This window comes from Ruditapes philippinarum, unplaced genomic scaffold (assembly GCF_026571515.1).
Source record: "Ruditapes philippinarum isolate M1 unplaced genomic scaffold, ASM2657151v2 ctg1899_1_1_1_1, whole genome shotgun sequence".
Classification (NCBI taxonomy): Eukaryota; Metazoa; Mollusca; class Bivalvia; order Venerida; family Veneridae; genus Ruditapes; species Ruditapes philippinarum.
In genome coordinates, this window is record NW_026857526.1 from 131,109 (window position 1) to 149,741 (window position 18,633).

The 18,633-nt window shown below is 33.0% G+C and overlaps 1 protein-coding gene across 1 annotated transcript in view; it reads right to left on the reverse strand.

Annotated features, from left to right (window-relative positions):
• The window catches only part of LOC132750079 (E3 ubiquitin-protein ligase rnf213-alpha-like), a 162,222-nt gene that overhangs the window by 28,930 nt on the left and 114,659 nt on the right, over positions 1 to 18,633 (reverse strand). The window contains exons 27-47 of the mRNA XM_060740016.1: positions 17,811 to 17,917; positions 17,303 to 17,444; positions 16,883 to 17,081; positions 16,097 to 16,334; positions 15,578 to 15,724; positions 14,990 to 15,095; positions 14,032 to 14,197; positions 11,916 to 12,084; positions 8,514 to 8,671; positions 7,931 to 8,128; positions 7,485 to 7,607; positions 6,732 to 6,852; positions 5,432 to 5,673; positions 4,914 to 5,130; positions 4,460 to 4,552; positions 3,507 to 3,704; positions 2,999 to 3,165; positions 2,243 to 2,465; positions 1,788 to 1,958; positions 1,274 to 1,336; positions 93 to 202 (exon numbers count right to left, since the gene is read on the reverse strand). Of these exons, the coding sequence (XP_060595999.1) occupies positions 93 to 202; positions 1,274 to 1,336; positions 1,788 to 1,958; positions 2,243 to 2,465; positions 2,999 to 3,165; positions 3,507 to 3,704; positions 4,460 to 4,552; positions 4,914 to 5,130; positions 5,432 to 5,673; positions 6,732 to 6,852; positions 7,485 to 7,607; positions 7,931 to 8,128; positions 8,514 to 8,671; positions 11,916 to 12,084; positions 14,032 to 14,197; positions 14,990 to 15,095; positions 15,578 to 15,724; positions 16,097 to 16,334; positions 16,883 to 17,081; positions 17,303 to 17,444; positions 17,811 to 17,917 (3,358 nt within the window). The remainder of the gene's footprint in view (positions 1 to 92; positions 203 to 1,273; positions 1,337 to 1,787; positions 1,959 to 2,242; positions 2,466 to 2,998; positions 3,166 to 3,506; positions 3,705 to 4,459; positions 4,553 to 4,913; positions 5,131 to 5,431; positions 5,674 to 6,731; positions 6,853 to 7,484; positions 7,608 to 7,930; positions 8,129 to 8,513; positions 8,672 to 11,915; positions 12,085 to 14,031; positions 14,198 to 14,989; positions 15,096 to 15,577; positions 15,725 to 16,096; positions 16,335 to 16,882; positions 17,082 to 17,302; positions 17,445 to 17,810; positions 17,918 to 18,633) is intronic.

The following is an 18,633-nucleotide window of genomic DNA, read 5'->3' on the forward strand; positions in this document are numbered from 1 at the left end:
ATATAGCATCTAATCTGTTTTGTAAATAAAGAGCATTATAATTAGTTTTGTTTATGTATTTATGTTTGTTTTCAATAAAAATTGTAACATACATTGCACTTTCAACTAGTTCCTGTATATCAGGTACTTCTCTCTGTACCAGAATTCCTCTGTTCATCTTGGCAGGATCCAACGCCCAGTTTGATATACCAATAAATGCTACCTGTAATATAACAAATAATTTTGTCAAATGACTTAAGTAGGTTTAATGTAAATACAGTAGAACCTAGGTAAGTTGAAGTTGAAGGGACTTATGTGTGTAAAAACTTCGACAAATCGGAACTTCGACTCATGAATCCGTCTCAATTTCATAACAAAATTTCGACTTGTTGACGTATACAAGGAAGTTACAGAACGCGTAACAATAGGAAAGGGCGATAACTTAACCAGCTTTTAGTAAATATTTGGTGTGTGATTATCACGCGACACCAGGTCACGGAAAGTCTCAATGAAAGTGCATGTAGTTCTTACTGTTTACTTTCAATAACCACTACATCAGTTTGCATGGTAACAATTAAAGCATTTTATCACACATTTAAACACATACAGACACGGCTGTGTAATTAACACCTGTCACCCAAGTTGATTGGAAATAGTCTTTGCCACCAGATAAGGTGTGAAAAAATATCTCTAGATCAAAGGTGTCAAAAAATCAAAAGACTTCAACTTATTTGTGGTAAATTGTACTCGATTCATTCTATATGACCATGAAAAAACTTTGACACATCGAAAAATTTGACACATAAAATTTCGAATAGGTTTTTATAAGGAATATATAGGGGTAAAACTCGGGACTCTCATTTTACTTTGACAGTATTGAGAAAATTGACTAATATAAGTTTGACTCATAGAAGTTCTACGGTATAGGCTTGAAAAAAGCATCACTTTTTCTCAGTTTAAAGACATACTGATAAGAACAGAAATTACCCAAAAACCTATGATAAAACAACACATTAATCGACATTGAATGTATTCATTATAATGATCTTGTACATCATTTAAAAGCTCTTTTATTTTTTTCTTTAAAAAAACAAAAGATAGTGGAAAAAAAGCAAAATATTACTCAATAAGTTCCTCAACTAAGAGTACAAAAATTAAATATATACAATATCAAAATATACTTGTACCAGCCAAAAAAAATAAGCTTTTGAAGAAAATCTGGAGTAAATTTCCATTTGAGTAAGTATTTGAAACAATCCATTCAAAATGAAGTAAAAGAAAGTAGTATTCAAACCTTTTTATATTTTTCTGGTTTTTCATCACCTTGACAACCATCTTCAAGGAGAGGGTGAAGAGTCTGTAAATAAAACACAGAATAATGTTTTATATCAAATATTCAACATTTTATTTTACTAACAAAAAAATTGAAATGAACACTTACACTAAAATTTCATCAGCAATATGTTGTTAAATGACATTCAAAATATTTGTAAATTACCTCGTAGGTACAAGTCTAACATAAAATATAATATTTAAGGTAAAATCACACAAGCTTCTCTCTAAACTTTGTCAAACTAGAATGAAATATTATAATAACAGAATCAATCAATCTTCACATTTTGGTAACAAACTGACATTTTCAAGTACCCAAATAATCAAAGAACCATTCATGCTACATGTAAACTTTATTTATATCAAGCTAAACTGCCAGTGTTTTGCAATCTTTTATAATTTTACAATTAAGTTAAAAGCATTGTAGCCCTGACAACAGATGAAAATATAGATGTATTTTAGTTTGTGCAGTGTACCTTCAGTGGCATTCTTGGACTGTCTTCAGCCAATCCTACTTCATCAAGGACAACAATAGAGACAAATGTATCCAAATCTTTGTCTTTCTGGAACTGTGCACATTGTCTAAATGTACCAACTATACCATCTGGTGTGGCCAGGGGACTACACTGGAATGACACCATCTGGGCCTGAAAAATAAAATTACTTAAAGCTGTTAATTAGTAAATAAACTGTCAATGATTTTAGAATAACACATCAAACACCAAGATAAAGAGAAGAGGGTAAACATACCTTCATTTTAACTTTTATTATATATATATTAAAATTTTACTCATTTAAGAATATTTTCCATTTTTCTGATTTTGAAATGGCCTTCAATGTTCAAACTTTCCATACAAGAATTTTTCTCAATCATCAAAGGTGTACTGACAGAGTTTAGATATTAGTGGAAGAAAAACTACAGAGAAATTACCTGTTTTAATTCTCTAAACAGCTCTTCTCTTGCAGCATTTCCTTGCATAGCATCAGATACAATGGTTTTGGAGAGGGATTTAGAACTTCCAGGTTTACCAACAAGGAACAATGGGATACGTAGTTCTATACATACAACCATCATGAAAACATTCTCTCTCAGTGCCATGTTACGAGCTATATTCTTCTCCAGATGAACATGATCTAAGAAAACTTCTTGACAGCTAGAAACAGAAATAAATTTGTATATTAACTTATTTCACCCTGAAAATCTTCATTGTTAATGGTTCTGCTACATCTATTTCACAATTCAATTCTCACATAGATATCAATTTATCAGGCAAGCATTTCACTTAGATTCCGTAAGTTTTGCGTATCTTTTTACTTAAATTTGGACTTATGCAAATCGTAAAATTACATTAGTTGCGTTTCACTAAACAGAAGGTGCAATTTATGCCAGTAATAAATGAGTGTAACTTTACATTTAAATTTGAAACTTACACAAATGCTTACCTAAGCAAGTTTAGTGAAACACAAATTAATACATAAGTTCTGCTTACGCAAAAAACTCGAGTAACGATACCCTAAGTATGTTAGTGAAACGCACCCAATATCTTCAACTCTAGTTGATCAATTTGTCCAAACTTTGTGTGTGCGTTTAAAATTTATTTATTGCATTTTTTACACAATGTAAATAAAATCTACCTCGCTTTGTTAATCAAAAGGTTTACAAAGATGCCAAACAATATCAAATTACCATTCAATCTCTTCTTGTATTTGATCCGCACCACCTGGAAGATGACAAGGTACACCAAATTCTGGTGCAACGTGTGCACGATACTGCGGCCTAGTTTTCAGACAGGCATGATAGCAAACACCAAGTGCTAGTATAAGAGAACGGGTAATATCATCTACTCTGTCACCCTGTAAATTAATATATATTAAACTTAAAGAGGTGTTTCATTTGAATATGAAATGATAAATGCATTGACTTTGCTATTTGACATGAGGCCACATCATTTATCATAGCCACTTTACTGAAAATGATTCTCCATTTCCAGAAAGGAAACATGTTATTATGCAGGTAACTTGGTAAGAGTCTGAAAATTATTGGTTGAGCCCGTAATTTTTTTCAGCCCAACTGGCCTAGAAAAATGAAACAACTTGTATATCTTTGATCCGGGGAATAAAATTACAAAAAAACATCACTGCAAAAGTCACATTTCAAATAAGGACAACCATTGTTACAAATTTATAACTCTTACTCCTTCATCATCTCTAAAAAATGACATCTCTTCATCTTCATCATCATCCTCGTCATCAGTTGCTGATTCCTCCTCACCATATAGTTTCTCGTCCATTAGGTCATACAGAGTTCTCTCCCCTTGACTCTGTTGGTAAAACCAGCTCATTACAGTCAACACTCTGTCAACATCTCGTAGTGACACAAAACTACATTCATCCTGCCAGATAAAATCAATTATTTCACACCTGATAAAATGTAACCAATAAACTTTCAGCATTTGCAACACATGATGTTCCAATAGAAATCATTTATCAATTTAGCCTCATCTTCATTTCCAGCCAAAAAATTCAGGAAGAGCTACCTTTTTAGCAATCTCAAATTTGTTATATATTACCTTTTGCTCCTTCATGTAATCTTATGTTGTATATTAACTTTTGCGCCCTCATGTAATCTTATGTTGTATATTACCTTATGTGCCCTCATGTAATCTTATGTTACCTTTTGTGCCCTCATGTAATCTTATGTTGTATATTACCTTATGTGCCCTCATGTAATCTTATGTTGTATATTACCTTTTGTGCCCTCATGTAATCTTATGTTGTATATTACCTTTTGTGCCCTCATGTAATCTTATGTTGTATATTACCTTATGTGCCCTCATGTAATCTTATGTTACCTTTTGTGCCCTCATGTAATCTTATGTTGTATATTACCTTATGTGCCCTCATGTAATCTTATGTTGTATATTACCTTATGTGCCCTCATGTAATCTTATGTTGTATATTACCTTTTGTGCCCTCATGTAATCTTATGTTGTACATTACCTTTTGTGCCCTCATGTAATCTTATGTTGTATATTACCTTTTGTGCCCTCATGTAATCTTATGTTGTATATTACCTTATGTGCCCTCATGTAATCTTATGTTGTATATTACCTTTTGTGCCCTCATGTAATCTTAAGTTGTATTTTACCTTTTGTGCCCTCATGTAATCCTGTGAAGCTGTAAGGATTGCACTAACAACTTCTATCAATCCTCTTTTCCCAGGTAGTTTATTTTCACGTATCTAAAATATATAACAATGACAGTCACTTTTTAACATTCAGTTAAAATTTTTAAACAATTTTCAACTTATAATACCTTGGAAGACATGATTGGAAAGAAAACAGTCTTTAGCCTTATTCACACACCATCAAACTGTGTGATATTTTGTCTTTACAGCAATCTTATGAGGAACTATCCTCTTTTTTGCACCAATTTTGTGTGAAACATCAATGCAATATAATTCAAATCTTATTATATGGTACAGGACTAAAACTTAAGACAAGGAAAAAAGTTTTTATATCAGGCTATTACATTTATGACTCATCAAATTTTTTTCAATGGAAAAATTTGTATTAGCCTAATAAATTTCAATCTCAACTTACATATCTCCTGACCATTTGTCTAATATAAAGATCTTCCACTTCCGTGTTCAGTTGTCCAAAGTCCCACACTAGTGGCAGTAAACTTTGTGGTAGAGGCTGGACCCTGTACACAAGACGTCTCATTGGTACTCGCCCCAGTCTGTCTGTTGTTTCATCAGCATCAACGTGGTAACCAAGTCCTGCCTGCTCTAATTTTTTGATTAGCTCTTCTGAATGTCTACAATTCAAACGATTTTTTTTTTCAAGAAATTTTAATGCTTATGTTACTGAAATTCTGTTGATCTCACTATATATTACAAGCAATTGAAATTGCTTAAATGGACCTCACTGGGTTTGCTTCTTTGCCAACATTACAAACTGACCTTCACCAATCTAAATATTTCAATAAAAACAATTGTGAAGAGACTTCAAGTGCAAGCTTATGAAAATAATAAAGTTGATTGTAACTGAAGTTTAAATGCTATATAAATATATCTAAATTGATAAAAATGTTTCAAAGGATCAAATGTTATTCATACTTTCTATACGGGTTACAAGCAGCCACCATTTTCAGGTTTTCACATAATTTTAGTTTCTTTCCCTCCATACTTTTGTCACACATGATTTCTTTAATAAGTCCAATAGCTTCTGTTGTGTTTGCTTCATCAAAGAACAGAACGGTGTACACATGGTCTCCATATTCATCTTTGTTTTCCTGTGCGGTTTCTTCTGCCTCTTGAACTTTCTTGATTATGTCTTTGTGTGTTGTGCCACCATGAACCTTTCACATGACATAAAATATTTCAATCTTGAACTTACATGATTGTTAAAAAATTGTTTTGAAAGTAAAGAGAATTTTATTCTAATAACTAAACAGGTAAAGGGTCGCAATTTTTCAAGACGTAAGAACATTAAATTTTGTGTGCCATTTTTAACCCAAACTGCATGATTCATATAATTTTTCTAAATGCCCACTTGGAAATGCTACATGCCAAATATCTAAGCGTTGGGCATAACAATATCATACAAGAAGATTTAAATGTATTCTTATATAAATTAAGTCTTTGTATACTAAGTGATCTCCAGGACATGACAAATTTTGATCACAGGGGCATGATTTTTATGACTTATGTAGACAACCACAAATTTATGCTATATGCCAAATATCTTCGCTCTAGAAGATATTTTTTTAAAGGTGTTTACTATACTTGTATAAATCTAAAATAAAGTAAAAGATCTTTAGGGCAGGGCAAGTTTTGACCCTTTTACCTGATATAATGATTTACCTGTATATTACTCTTATAGAGAAACACTAGGTTATAGGAACATACCAAATATCTTTGCTCTAGGCACTGCTTTTTTGTGCCCCAAAAAATGTGTTTTTCTATGTAGGGTTCAATATTAAGAATTAATGACCCTCACCCTTTGGGTGGGCAATTTTCGATCCCACGGACATGATTGATATAACTTTCATAGAGCACGAAATGATATTGCTACATACGAAATATCTTATCTCTTGGCAACGTAGTTTCAGAGAACAAGACTTTTTTAAGATTTCATTTTTATGGTCTTTGTCTCAGCTTGTATGACCTTTCTCATGCAGCAGACTGAAACCATTTATTTAACTTTTATATAGGGCCATCTTAGGATCATTACTGTGAAGTTTAGTCAAACATTTCCATGTGGTATAGTGGGAGTTGTTGTTGAATAATGCAGAGCAATGGAAACACTGTCATCACAAGTGAGCATTTTTTTGCGCAAAGGTGAGCTTATAAAAAGCGAAAGGACAAACTTAACACAGGTTCATTAGAATAACCAATATATGAAGTTTCTAATTACCTTCATAAGGATCATGTTTGTCATGTTAACACCAGGTGGTTGTTGTAGAGAACACATAAACTTGACCAATCTTGTTTTACCACACCCTGTCTCTCCCATAATGATAACTGGTATATCACATCTGGAAAAGAAATTCAGTAGTTAATTCATTTAGAGTATGCCTAACCAATGACATTGATTTGTTAAACATAAATTCAAATATTTCAACCAGACAAATAAAACTACACAGCAAAGTTATTTACTTAGATGGATAAGGGAAATTTTTTGGGCCAGCCAGATTTAAAAAAGAAACAAATTGGTGAATTTCTTTTTTATCTTTGACCTTTTCACAAGATTTTGTTTTTAATCTTACTTATTATTCTGCAAAGTTGTTTTAAAATCCCAAATCAAATGACACAAATATTGTATGTACAATTAACAATCTATACTAAAGACCTAATCTGATCTTCAAATTCTTTTAACATTGAGCTACACAAAAGGTTCTTATTCATGACATTTCTACATCAGCTTGTGCCTGAAATATTTCACAAATGGGCACCTGAGGTATTCCTTCACCAACTTTTAGGGTCAATTTACATAAATTGCCATTCGTTACTTTCTACATTGCATTTTTCTTCAACCTCTCAACATGTAGCATTAACATCAAGTGTCTTGATTTTCTCAACATTGTCAGTTTGAATTAAATCATCTTCATAATTAACCCTCCCCTGATATGAATTTTTTTTTTGTTCTAATAAACCCATTTCAACTTACCTAAACCTCATATAGATTGCCATGATTTTCTTCACATTGTCAGTTGTCAACTCATAGGTGTCATCAGGATCATGAGGAAATTCTATCCCCATTACATTGCATAACTTTGTGATTTTCTGATCTCTGAAAAAAAGCGGATCAAGCAAAAAAATTAATTCCAAGATAAACTTATCAAACAACTAACTCTGCACAAATCACAATTATTCCAATAAAAAGATCTTTCCATGTATATTTAAAAAATAGGTAACAGCACTGAAAGCCTCATGGCATTAAACTGACCTTAAACTGACCTATCAGTCAACCTGCAAACATTCAATGTTTGTTGCTGACTGGGTGGTCAATATAGTAATATAAGCTCAGAAGTACTTTGTACTATGTTCCTGTAAGTATTCAGAGAAATCCTTTGATAGCAAGATAAAATGAATAAAAGACGATTTCAAAATTACCTTGGAAGAGCATCAAAGTTTTCTTGTATTGGAGCATGATTTCTGACCAGAGAGTCATATAAATTTTTAGCCATTATTCCATTTTCTAGAACAGTTTTTGTTTGTTGATCTATCAAATTTCCAGAGGCTTTGTCAATGAAAAATCCAAGGAAAGTGAACGTTAATCTATCCGAGTTGAAAAACAGATATGGATGTGGACTGAAACAGAGAAAATAATTCAAGACAATAAATGTTCTATTTTCTAACAACTAAAATAATAAAAAACATAATAAACTAGAAATGTGTTCATATGAAATAGATGTCCCCACATTCCAATGCTTTGTAAGTCTATCATTATGGATTATACTTACTGACATGAGCAAATCAATATGACGCCCTTAGTGAGGGGCAGAGATTGTTTTTGCTCATCACAGACACTCATGTCCATTATTCAAGATTAACTTTAGAATGAAAATGTAATGGACACAACACTGATTAACATGGTTTGAATGCTACATGTAATTATTTAAACTTCAAATATTATTGATGTTGTTAAAGAGTAACAACAAGAAAATATGTAAGTCATCATTAGTTGGTTTATTACCTGCTTTCCCAGGTCCTCCTCATCTGATACGCCTCCAAGTCATTACCAATGTCATCATTGTCACCTTCTCCGTCATCCATACGCACTTCTCTGAACTGAGCTTTTGGTTTTACACCAGGAGATTCCTCACTCATTTTTAAAGAACGGGTAGAAAAATCCTATATAATAGTAGAAAATGGAAATAAGAGCTTTTAGTCTCCACTGTATTGTTGATTCAGTATAAAAACTCGTTTCATCTTATGTTTTGCATATAATGCAAGATAAAGTATATGGCCATACAAGATGTCAGGGATATTTATAACCAGTTATAAATTTTTTTGACTGGTTAAATGGCCGTATATAAACAGTTGTTTTGGAAATTGTGGCTTGGGTTATATTGCAAATAACCGTTTATACACGGTCATATTACCTGTCAGGAAGATTTACAATAATACAGCAAACTTTCTGATTAGAGAAAGAATTGAGATTTTCTATTAAATTAACAGCAGCCATGTATATAAAACTTTATAATACTGCACGTTTGTAACGTCATTTTTCATTGGATAATCATGATGTTTATATAGTTTTATATACACGGCTGCTGTCGATTCATGAAGAAATCTTACTTTTTTCTCTAAAAAATGATGCTTGCTGTATTATAAATTCGTTATAAAGATTGTTGACAGGTTATATGGCCGTATATAAACAGCTGTTTGCAATATAACCCGAGCCGTTATATTTACAAATAGCCGTTTATATTATATGTTATTTTGGTTTTGGAGTGATATATGTGGATATATTACCTGCTAAGATTTTATATCTTATTATATTATATTATATTATATTTTATCTTGGCAGGTAATATATCCACATACATCACTCCAAATCCAAAATAATAATTTTATTACCCTTCCCTTGCCGAGTTTAGACGATTTTTTAAAAAAATCATTGCTGTTTCAAATGAAACGTTGAAATAAGATTCCCTTTAGGGTACCTCTTCATCACAACATGACGTCACATAAATACATGACGTATTTTTCCCGTACCTAACGAATGTAAACAAGAGAAAAGGAGTAGTCTATTGAAAGCACTTTTTTTGTAATTAATATCAAGCTTTCACAAGGTCATATTTGTTTTCAATACTGATGGGAATTTGTATCATTACTCTACTTTGGTAAATATTTATCATTTGACAGTTAAAAAGTGATTGTAAATCGGAATTTACACCGCGTAAAATCGAACCGTACTCGCATCACCTCAGCGCATGTCGTTTACAACGTTGGGTACCCAACGGGGAAAATTTAGTGTGTATATTACCCGTCTGGCTCGGTTATATCAATTTCTTTCGGGTGATTAATATCCAATCAAAAAGGCGGAAAAAATCTGGAAGGGTAATAAAGGGCCATATAACCTGTCAACGATCTTTATAACTAATAATATAAACGTTGTAATTATCTAATGAAAAGTGACATTAAACAAGAGGGCCATGATGGCCCTGAAGTCGCTCACCTGTATAAAGGCCCCCGGAGCGGGGCTTGTTTAAACCCCAGGGCTTTTACTTGGTAGACACCCATTAGAAGATGTTTCATGCTAAACATCTAAGGTCTAGCTGGTCAAGTTTTTTTCTTTACACATATAGTTAAAAACAATGACACACCTGGGGCAGGGCCAGTTTTGACCCAAGGGCTTTTATTTGAACAATCTTTGTAGATACTTACAAGAAAATGTTTCATGCTTAATATCTAAACTCTAGCTATTCAGGTTTTTTCAAAGAAGATTTTTAAGTTTTTGCTATACACATATAAGTAAAATCAATGTCACCGGGGCGGGGCCAATTTTGACCTCAGGGCTTTTATTACAACAAACTTGGTAGACACTCACTAGAAGATGCTTCGTGCTTAATATCTAAACTCTAGCTATTTGAGTTTTTTAAAAGAAGATTTTTTAAGTTTTTGTTATACACATATAAGAAAAATCAATGACCCCCGGGGCAGGGCCAATTTTGACCCCAGGGCTCTTATTTGAACAAACTTGGTAGACATCCATTAGAACATGTTTCATGCTAAATATCTTAGCTCTAGCTCTTTGGGTTCTTTAAAAGAAGATTTTTAAAGTTTTTACTATATGCATATAGGGAAAATCAATGACCCCCTGGGGCAGGGCCAATTTTGACCCAAGGGCTTTTATTTGAACAAACTTGGTAGACACCCATTAGAGGATGTTTCATGCTAAATATCTGAGCTATAGGTCTTTTGGTTCTTTTAAAGAAGATTTTTTAAGGTTTTACTATATGCATATAGGGAAAATCAATGACCCCCCGGGCAGGGCCAATTTTGACCCAAGGGCTTTTATTTGAACAAACTTGGTAGACATCTATTAGAACATGTTTGATGCTCAATATCTTAGCCATAGCTCTTTGAGTTTTTTGAAAGAAGATTTTTTAAGTTTTTACTATATGCATATAGGGAAAATCAATGACCCCCCCGGGGCGGGGCCAATTTTGACCCCAGGGCTTTTATTTGAACAAACTTGGTAGACACCCATTAGAACATGTTTCATGCTAAATATCTTAGCTTTAGCTCTTTGGGTTCTTTAAAAGAAGATTTTTTAATTTTTTACTATATGCATATAGGGAAAATCAATGACCCCCGGGGGCGGGGCCAATTTTGACCCCAGGGCTTTTATTTGAACAAACTTGGTAGACACTCACTAGAAGATGTTTCATGCCAAATATCTAAGCTCTAGCTCTTATGGTTTTTTAAAAAAAAGATATTTAAAGTTTTTTCTTTCGGTTGCCATGGCAACCAGAGTTCTGCATGGAATTAAATTCTTTGAACAATTTTTAAAGGTGACCACCAAAGGAACATTCCTGTGAAGTTTGGATGAAATTGGCTTAGTGGTTTATGAGGAGATGTCATTTAAAGTAAAAGTTTACGGACGGACGCCGGACGGACGCCGGACGAAAAGCGATCACAAAAGCTCACCCTGTCACTTTGTGACAGGTGAGCTAAAAATATGTGCAGTATTATTAAGTGAGTGAACTGCTGAAAGTCAAAATATGTTTAGGTTCTGCCTTAATTTCTTTCAGTTTTATCATTTCCTTTCGCATGTTTGATAAATAACTTAGGTGGCCCAATGAAATTTCTATAAATATCCATCAGAAATTACCTTTAAGTTCCCCATATATGTCAAAATAAACGCCTAGAGATAATTTTAAAGAATTTTTAAATCGTCACATGTAAAGTTTCTCCTGTATCCAAAATTTATACTACTCTTTCGAAACACAATATCTGTGACTCTTTTTTTATATAAAAAAAACAAGTAGCAAGTGGATACCCGAAAGTAGGTCAATGAATTTACAAAATGTTCATTAACACTCAACAACAAACAAATAATTAACAAAAATCTGTTTTCTTTTCTTACCCTAGACATCTGAATGAGGAATCTGAGGACAAATTTGGAGAATCCAGGAAGATCTTCTGCAGCAGCTGCACTAACAAACATGTTATTCTCAAAATCTACCAGCTGTGTATTCAGAAACCAAACAAAATGATGAAGCTCCGACCAAGATGGATCTTCTAATCCACAATGTCTGGAATTAGGTAATGTAATGATAATGGGTAAAGAAGTCATTATAAACCTTAAGTTTAGATTTCTAATTCTAGAAATTATATTTTTACTTCATGTGTTTAAACTGTTTCATGTGTAATATGAATGGGTTTATTCAGGATGAAACAAATCAAATGCGCTTCAGAACACCTAAGGTCCCTGTCCATCAATAAAGCTTGAAAGTCACTGTAAAATTTGTCTGAAATAAATTTTAGAATAAGTAAAATCGATATACATATACATATAATCCTGTATTTGTAGCATTTTTATAACATTTAGTGTTTTTTGCTTTTTTTATCTAAAACAAATTTAAAAAGGCTGTTAGACAGAACTAAATAGGTTTATTTTGCACAAAGAAATATAAGTAACAAGCAAATTCGTTGAATTTATATCCCCCGCTGAGTACTGGTTATTATTAACACAACAACTGAAGACATAAGGCTTTTATTTATATATTAATCATGGCATAAACAGTAATATTCTTTGAACTTGATAAATGTTCAGGGCAATAACAGAGCCATAACTTTGTGTTAAATAAGTAAAATCTGGAAATGCCAATGAGATGTATGCATACTACATAACTAATCAAGGGCCATAAATCTGAGTTATAAGTATCTGACCGGAACAAGGCGACTATATGCACATCTCCTCTTAGTATCCCATAAAGTTTCATTGAATTCCAGCCAGTAGTAGCAGAGAAGTAGCGAGGAAACAAATAGTTTTCTATATGGATACTGCATAACTAATCAAGGGCCATAACTCTGAGTTAAAGTGTCTGACCGGAACAAGCCGACGATATGCGCATCTCCTCTTGGTATTGAAGGTTCCCATAAAGTTCCGTTGAATTCCAGCCAGTAGTTGCAGAGAAGTAGCGCGGAAACGATTTTTACTCCATATGCATACTGCATAACTTATCAAGGGCCATAACTCTGAGTTAAAGTGTCTGACCGGAACAAGCCGACGATATGCCCATCTCCTCTTGGTATTAAAGGTTCCCATAAAGTTTCGTTGAATTCCAGCCAGTAGTTGCAGAGAACTACTCCGGAAACGATTTTTACTCCATATGCATACTACATAACTAATCAAGGGCCATAACTCTGAGTTAAAGGGTCTGACTGGAACAAGCCGACGATATGCGCATCTCCTCTTGATATTGATGATTCCCATAAAGTTTCGTTGAATTCCAGCCAGTAGTTGCAGAGAACTACTCCGGAAACAATTTTTACTCCATATGCATATTGCATAACTAATCAAGGGCCATAACTCTGAGTTAGAGTGTTTGACCCAAACAAGCCGACGATATGCGCATCTCCTCTTGGTATTGAAGGTTCCCATAAAGTTTCATTGAATTCCAGCCAGTAGTTGCAGAGAAGTAGCGCGGAAACGATTTATACTCCATATGTATACTGCACAACTAATCAAGGGCCATAACTCAGAGTTAAAGTGTCTGACCGGAACAAGCCGACGATATGCGCATCTCCTCTTGGTATTGATGATTCCCATAAAGTTTCGTTGAATTCCAGCTAGTAGTTGCAGAGAACTACTCCGGAAACGATTTTTACTCTATATGCATACTACATAACTAATCAAGGGCCATAACTCTGAGTTAAAGTGTCTGACCGGAACAAGCGGACGATATGCGCATCATCTCTTGATATTGATGATTCCCATAAAGTTTTGTTGAATTCCAGCCAGTAGTTGCAGAGAACTACTCCGGAAACGAAATTCGGACGGACAACGCCAAAACTATATCCCCCTCCCGATTCCATCGGCATGGGATAATAATAGTTAATAATAATATCATTGTGATAGGCATACATAATTATATAAAGCTTTTGAGAAAACCTTAAGTACATTCCTTAAAATGTTTCAAATAGTTTGCAGTACTAGATGGTTCTACAGAAAATCAATCAAAGAAAAAAAAGATAACCTTAGTAACGTTTGAAGGCATGCCTGTGGATGACCTTCTGGATTGTCTGGCTTGACATCATCAAGTTGTCTCCCTTGATCTAGTCTCAGTAAGTACTGGAATGTACGCTGGAATACTGGGCTTCTAAACTGTTGCTCATCAAATAACTGATCAGAGTCGTTGTAATCTAAATATTTCAAGCACAAAGTTTAATACAATTTCCTTTGTTCCTTTTTTGTATCTATTAAGTGCAGCCTATCTTTTATCATAAAAATAAATTGTTTTATATAATATTGTTCATTGTACAGTAGAAAGCTTTAAAAACAATGACTCTGGTTCAACAATTGTTTGTATGAGTTTAACATCAACACATCAAGAATATTAAGAAATATACCCTGAAATATATTGATGTTATTCTTAGTCTGATTTGAGTGAAAAGCGTTGCAACACTTTTCAGTTATAGGTAATTTTTACAATAAAAATTACTTTTTTAAAAAAAAACAGATTGAGGGAATGATCTGAAATTTTGCACACAAGTTATTGATCAAGACCTACATCAAATGGATTAAATAAAATCTCGAAACATTATTTTTAGTCCCATCACGTAAAAAAAAACCTCAGTGAAGTCCTTTTAAAGACAAGAACATGTACTTGTAATGAGTTCAATTTGACATCAAATAAACATTTCTTTATAAGCGTTTGTTTCAATATTAAAGACAGATGCATTATTAGGCTGTAAAATGATTTTCAAAGATGACTACAACTTTACAGTCTCATCCTTTTAGCTGTCTGTAAATATGTATAAAATATTTATTTTCTTTGATTTTCAACAAAAGAATCATAATAAATACATGTATTGCAAAATAAGATAATGAAGTTATTTCTAGTATGTTGGCCAAGATAACTTAAAAGCACACCACTTCCCCCTTACCAAAAGGATGGAGTCAACAAAATAAGATTAGACAAAATAAATATGTACCATGAAGTTCAACACCATCATATATCTGCAAGCTGTCCTGTGGTGATCTACAGGTCAGATCTGGTAACACATTTAACATAGGATGTACATACTGTAAATCTGCTCCCTGTAAAGATGAGCAAAAGGGAATGAGATAGTGCTTCCTTATGGCCCAGTAAGTCATACATTCAAATTCTTGTTATGTAGTTATTACTGTGTGAAATTCAGTATCATTATACTATATTATATCCTGTCATTCAATATCAGGTGATGTAGTATCATCATAGTTTTCAATTATAGTAAATTTCATGAGAAATGAAATTAATGAGTATTTTTTTGTTTTATACAGAAATTCGTTACATTCAAAGTCAAGTAAATCCTTCGTTGACCCTGTCCTGTAGCTTCCTTGTATTAGACATGAATTTTATTTGATTAAATTCATTTTAGCCAAAAATTATTCATACCAATTTGCATCAGCAGTTTCTCAGTTGGCCCTGAATTTTAAGTTTCAATAGATATTTTCTTATTTCGCTTACTTTTCCAGCTTGACAAAATCTTAACAAATATCTTATAAAATATTTTAAATATATTGTTGAAACAGTAAGTTACCCTTTTATCCATAGCATGCATCATTAAAGGCATGGTTTCAATCAGGTAGATATCAGTGGGGGATTTCCTCCATACAAAGCCAGTCTTGTCTGTCAAACATCCCAGTACTAGCAAGTTAAACAGTAGGTAATCTACACCATTCTCTACCTGTTGACAGAAAATATATCTTTACATTACATTACATGTTTACATTATACTAATATTTGTGTAAATTTTACTTCAAAGAAATCTACTGAATTATGAACTAAATTCCAGGACCTCAGAATTTTTTTACATACATTTCGTTGACAGAGCATATTACCTCTTATAGTTTTCATTGTCCATGTAGTCTGTAAAATAACTGAATACATTTAATTGCATAAACAATATAGACATCAATATCTCTACCATATAGGAGAAGGAAAAATGTTACATGCTAGACAGCAAAGATTTTAATGACATGGCCTGCATAGAAACCATTTTAATTTCATTTTTCCCTAACTTAAAAGTGAAGAATATACAATCATGATCATAAACTACCTCATGTGCTACATCAATATGGAAGAGTCTGGCAGTAATCTCCCCTGGATGTGTTGTGTGTTCTAGAAGTCTCTCTATCACATAATGTAGATCAATTGTTTTCTCTTGTAGTGGTATAGACACTGTGTCTGATTTAACTGGTCCTCTGTTTAGACGTGACAGTTCTTCTTCTCTTCTATGTTTAAACAATGTCTTGCCTACACCAGCTCTCCATGATTTGATCACTCGTACTGTAGACCTAAAACAAGAGGGCCATGATGACCTTGGATCGTTCATCTGAGATACATTTCTAGAAAAGGTTACAATTTCAGTAATGAAGTCATATTGGGTTTGTCATTTTTTACCAAAGCATCATAATTTTTAAATGATTTCTAGATATCTGACAGAAATTCTTTATGACAAATATCAAAGCTCTTGACTTTGTTATTTTACACCAGAAAACCTAATTTTGGTTTTTACTACTAAAGTGTATATGAACTAAGTGACCCTCAGGGCAAGAACCAATTTTTTCACCCCTGTGGCACGATGCATACAAATTCTACAAAGGAACAAAAGGTGATGCTACATGACCAATATCTAAACTCTTGGCATTAACTGTACATTCAGAGAGGATTTTTACTTTACAAGTCTATGAAAACTAAGTGACCCCAAAGGCATTGCCATTTTTAACTCAAGGACATGACCTATAGAACTTTTGTTCTTTGACCTTGTATTTAGCAAAAGCTTAACTAGGAATAATAAAACTAGAATTCTTCATAAAAAGTTAATTATTTTATGTCAATTTACCTCTGTCTATCAACACAAGCTGCTGGTCTAACACCTACTATATCATGTTCCTGTACAATTAGTTTATTAGCCAGGTAGTCTCGTAAATGAGAAGTGTTTGCTGGTAATGGTTGTCTCTTAAACTTGTCCAGTGATGACACAATGGTAGATCTGTACTCATTGTCTGAACCACAGATCACCAACAAACGATATTTCAACTCTGTAAATATAGATATTGACTTATGTTAATAATAATATTTTATTTATGATTCTAATAACATTTTATCGTTAAGTTTTATTTCTAGTGTTTTTTTATGTTACTGATCAGTATGAATAAGTGTTGAATGTGAAATTTATACAACCATGGTTTTTCAATTCAACTGAATGCAGTTGTTTATGTATGGGTCACAACTCTTAACATTACTGTTAACAGTAACTAACCTTGTTGATAAACTTCCAGCAGATATTCCTCGAGACATCTCTCTGCAGCTTCACTGACATCATAATCTAACATATCAGCATTTACCAGACAGTGAATCTTTCTTCCTCCATCAAATATTGCCCTCCTCCAAAATATATCAACCTGGATTACACAAAATTTAATGATGAACTATGAAATGTGTGAGGCTTGAGATTAATACATAAAGTATAGGAAAACATTGTCACACAGGTGCCTTAACAGCTTCAAAAGCACTACACTTGAACACTATACCTTGTTACAACAACAATATTCTAACAAAATAAACATAACTATAATGAATTATTCTTCAATTTTTTCTGGCCTTAACATGAATTTTGAATATCACAAGAACAGTACATAATCTGCACAAAGCAACGTTTTTCAGTAAATTTGAACCCCTTACATATCCTTTTATTGGTAAATGCCAATACAGTTAAGCCATGATGTTTTAAAGAAATTTGCTAAATTTAAAATATACTTGACACTTACTTCATCTTTTGTTGTGTTAGGTGTACACAAGAGTATTTCATCAGACTGTGGTAGAGGTTGATCTCTGTCCATCATATATATAGATAGTGTTGTCATCAATACATCTTCTGAAGTATATAAAGGTAATATAAGTCAGACAATTATTGTAAAAACATAATTAACCATCAACCATCCCAGAGAAACAGCAAGGACTTTGAGGTTTGTAATGTAAAACCTCTGGCAAATGCACAGTCCTACTTGGACAGTTAAATTGAAAAATCCTTGCTAAAGGTCTTGGCAATGTTGGGAATAACATCTGCTATTTTGGCCTTAAAATTGCTTTGGTATTTTTCAAAGAAAAGATTGCAAATCTTGAGCATAAAAGTATAACAAAACTACGTGGAGAAAAATGATTAGTCCTTTTCTATGCTTTCTTTGCAGAATCAAGAAATTAATTTAAGTTAACAATTAATCATATTGAAATAATATTGCAACTACATGTTATAAATGTCATATCCCTATAACTCAGAAAACTCTAGATATATTGATCTGACAAAGATTTACATCCAATATCACCATGACCTTGACCATATTACCTTTAAATCAGCAGGAGTAATCTATTGTCCATAGGCCAATATCCCTACCAAGTTAAACAAACCAAAGCTTATCTTTTCCTCAAGTTATTGATTGGACAAAAATTTCTACTGTGACCCTGACATTGACCCAAAGACCTCAAAATCAATAGGGGTGATCTGCTGGTCATACCATAAATCAATCATTAATGATTATCTACTAATCATGACAAACCTACACACCAAAGACATTCTCTAGCATACGGTCTAGT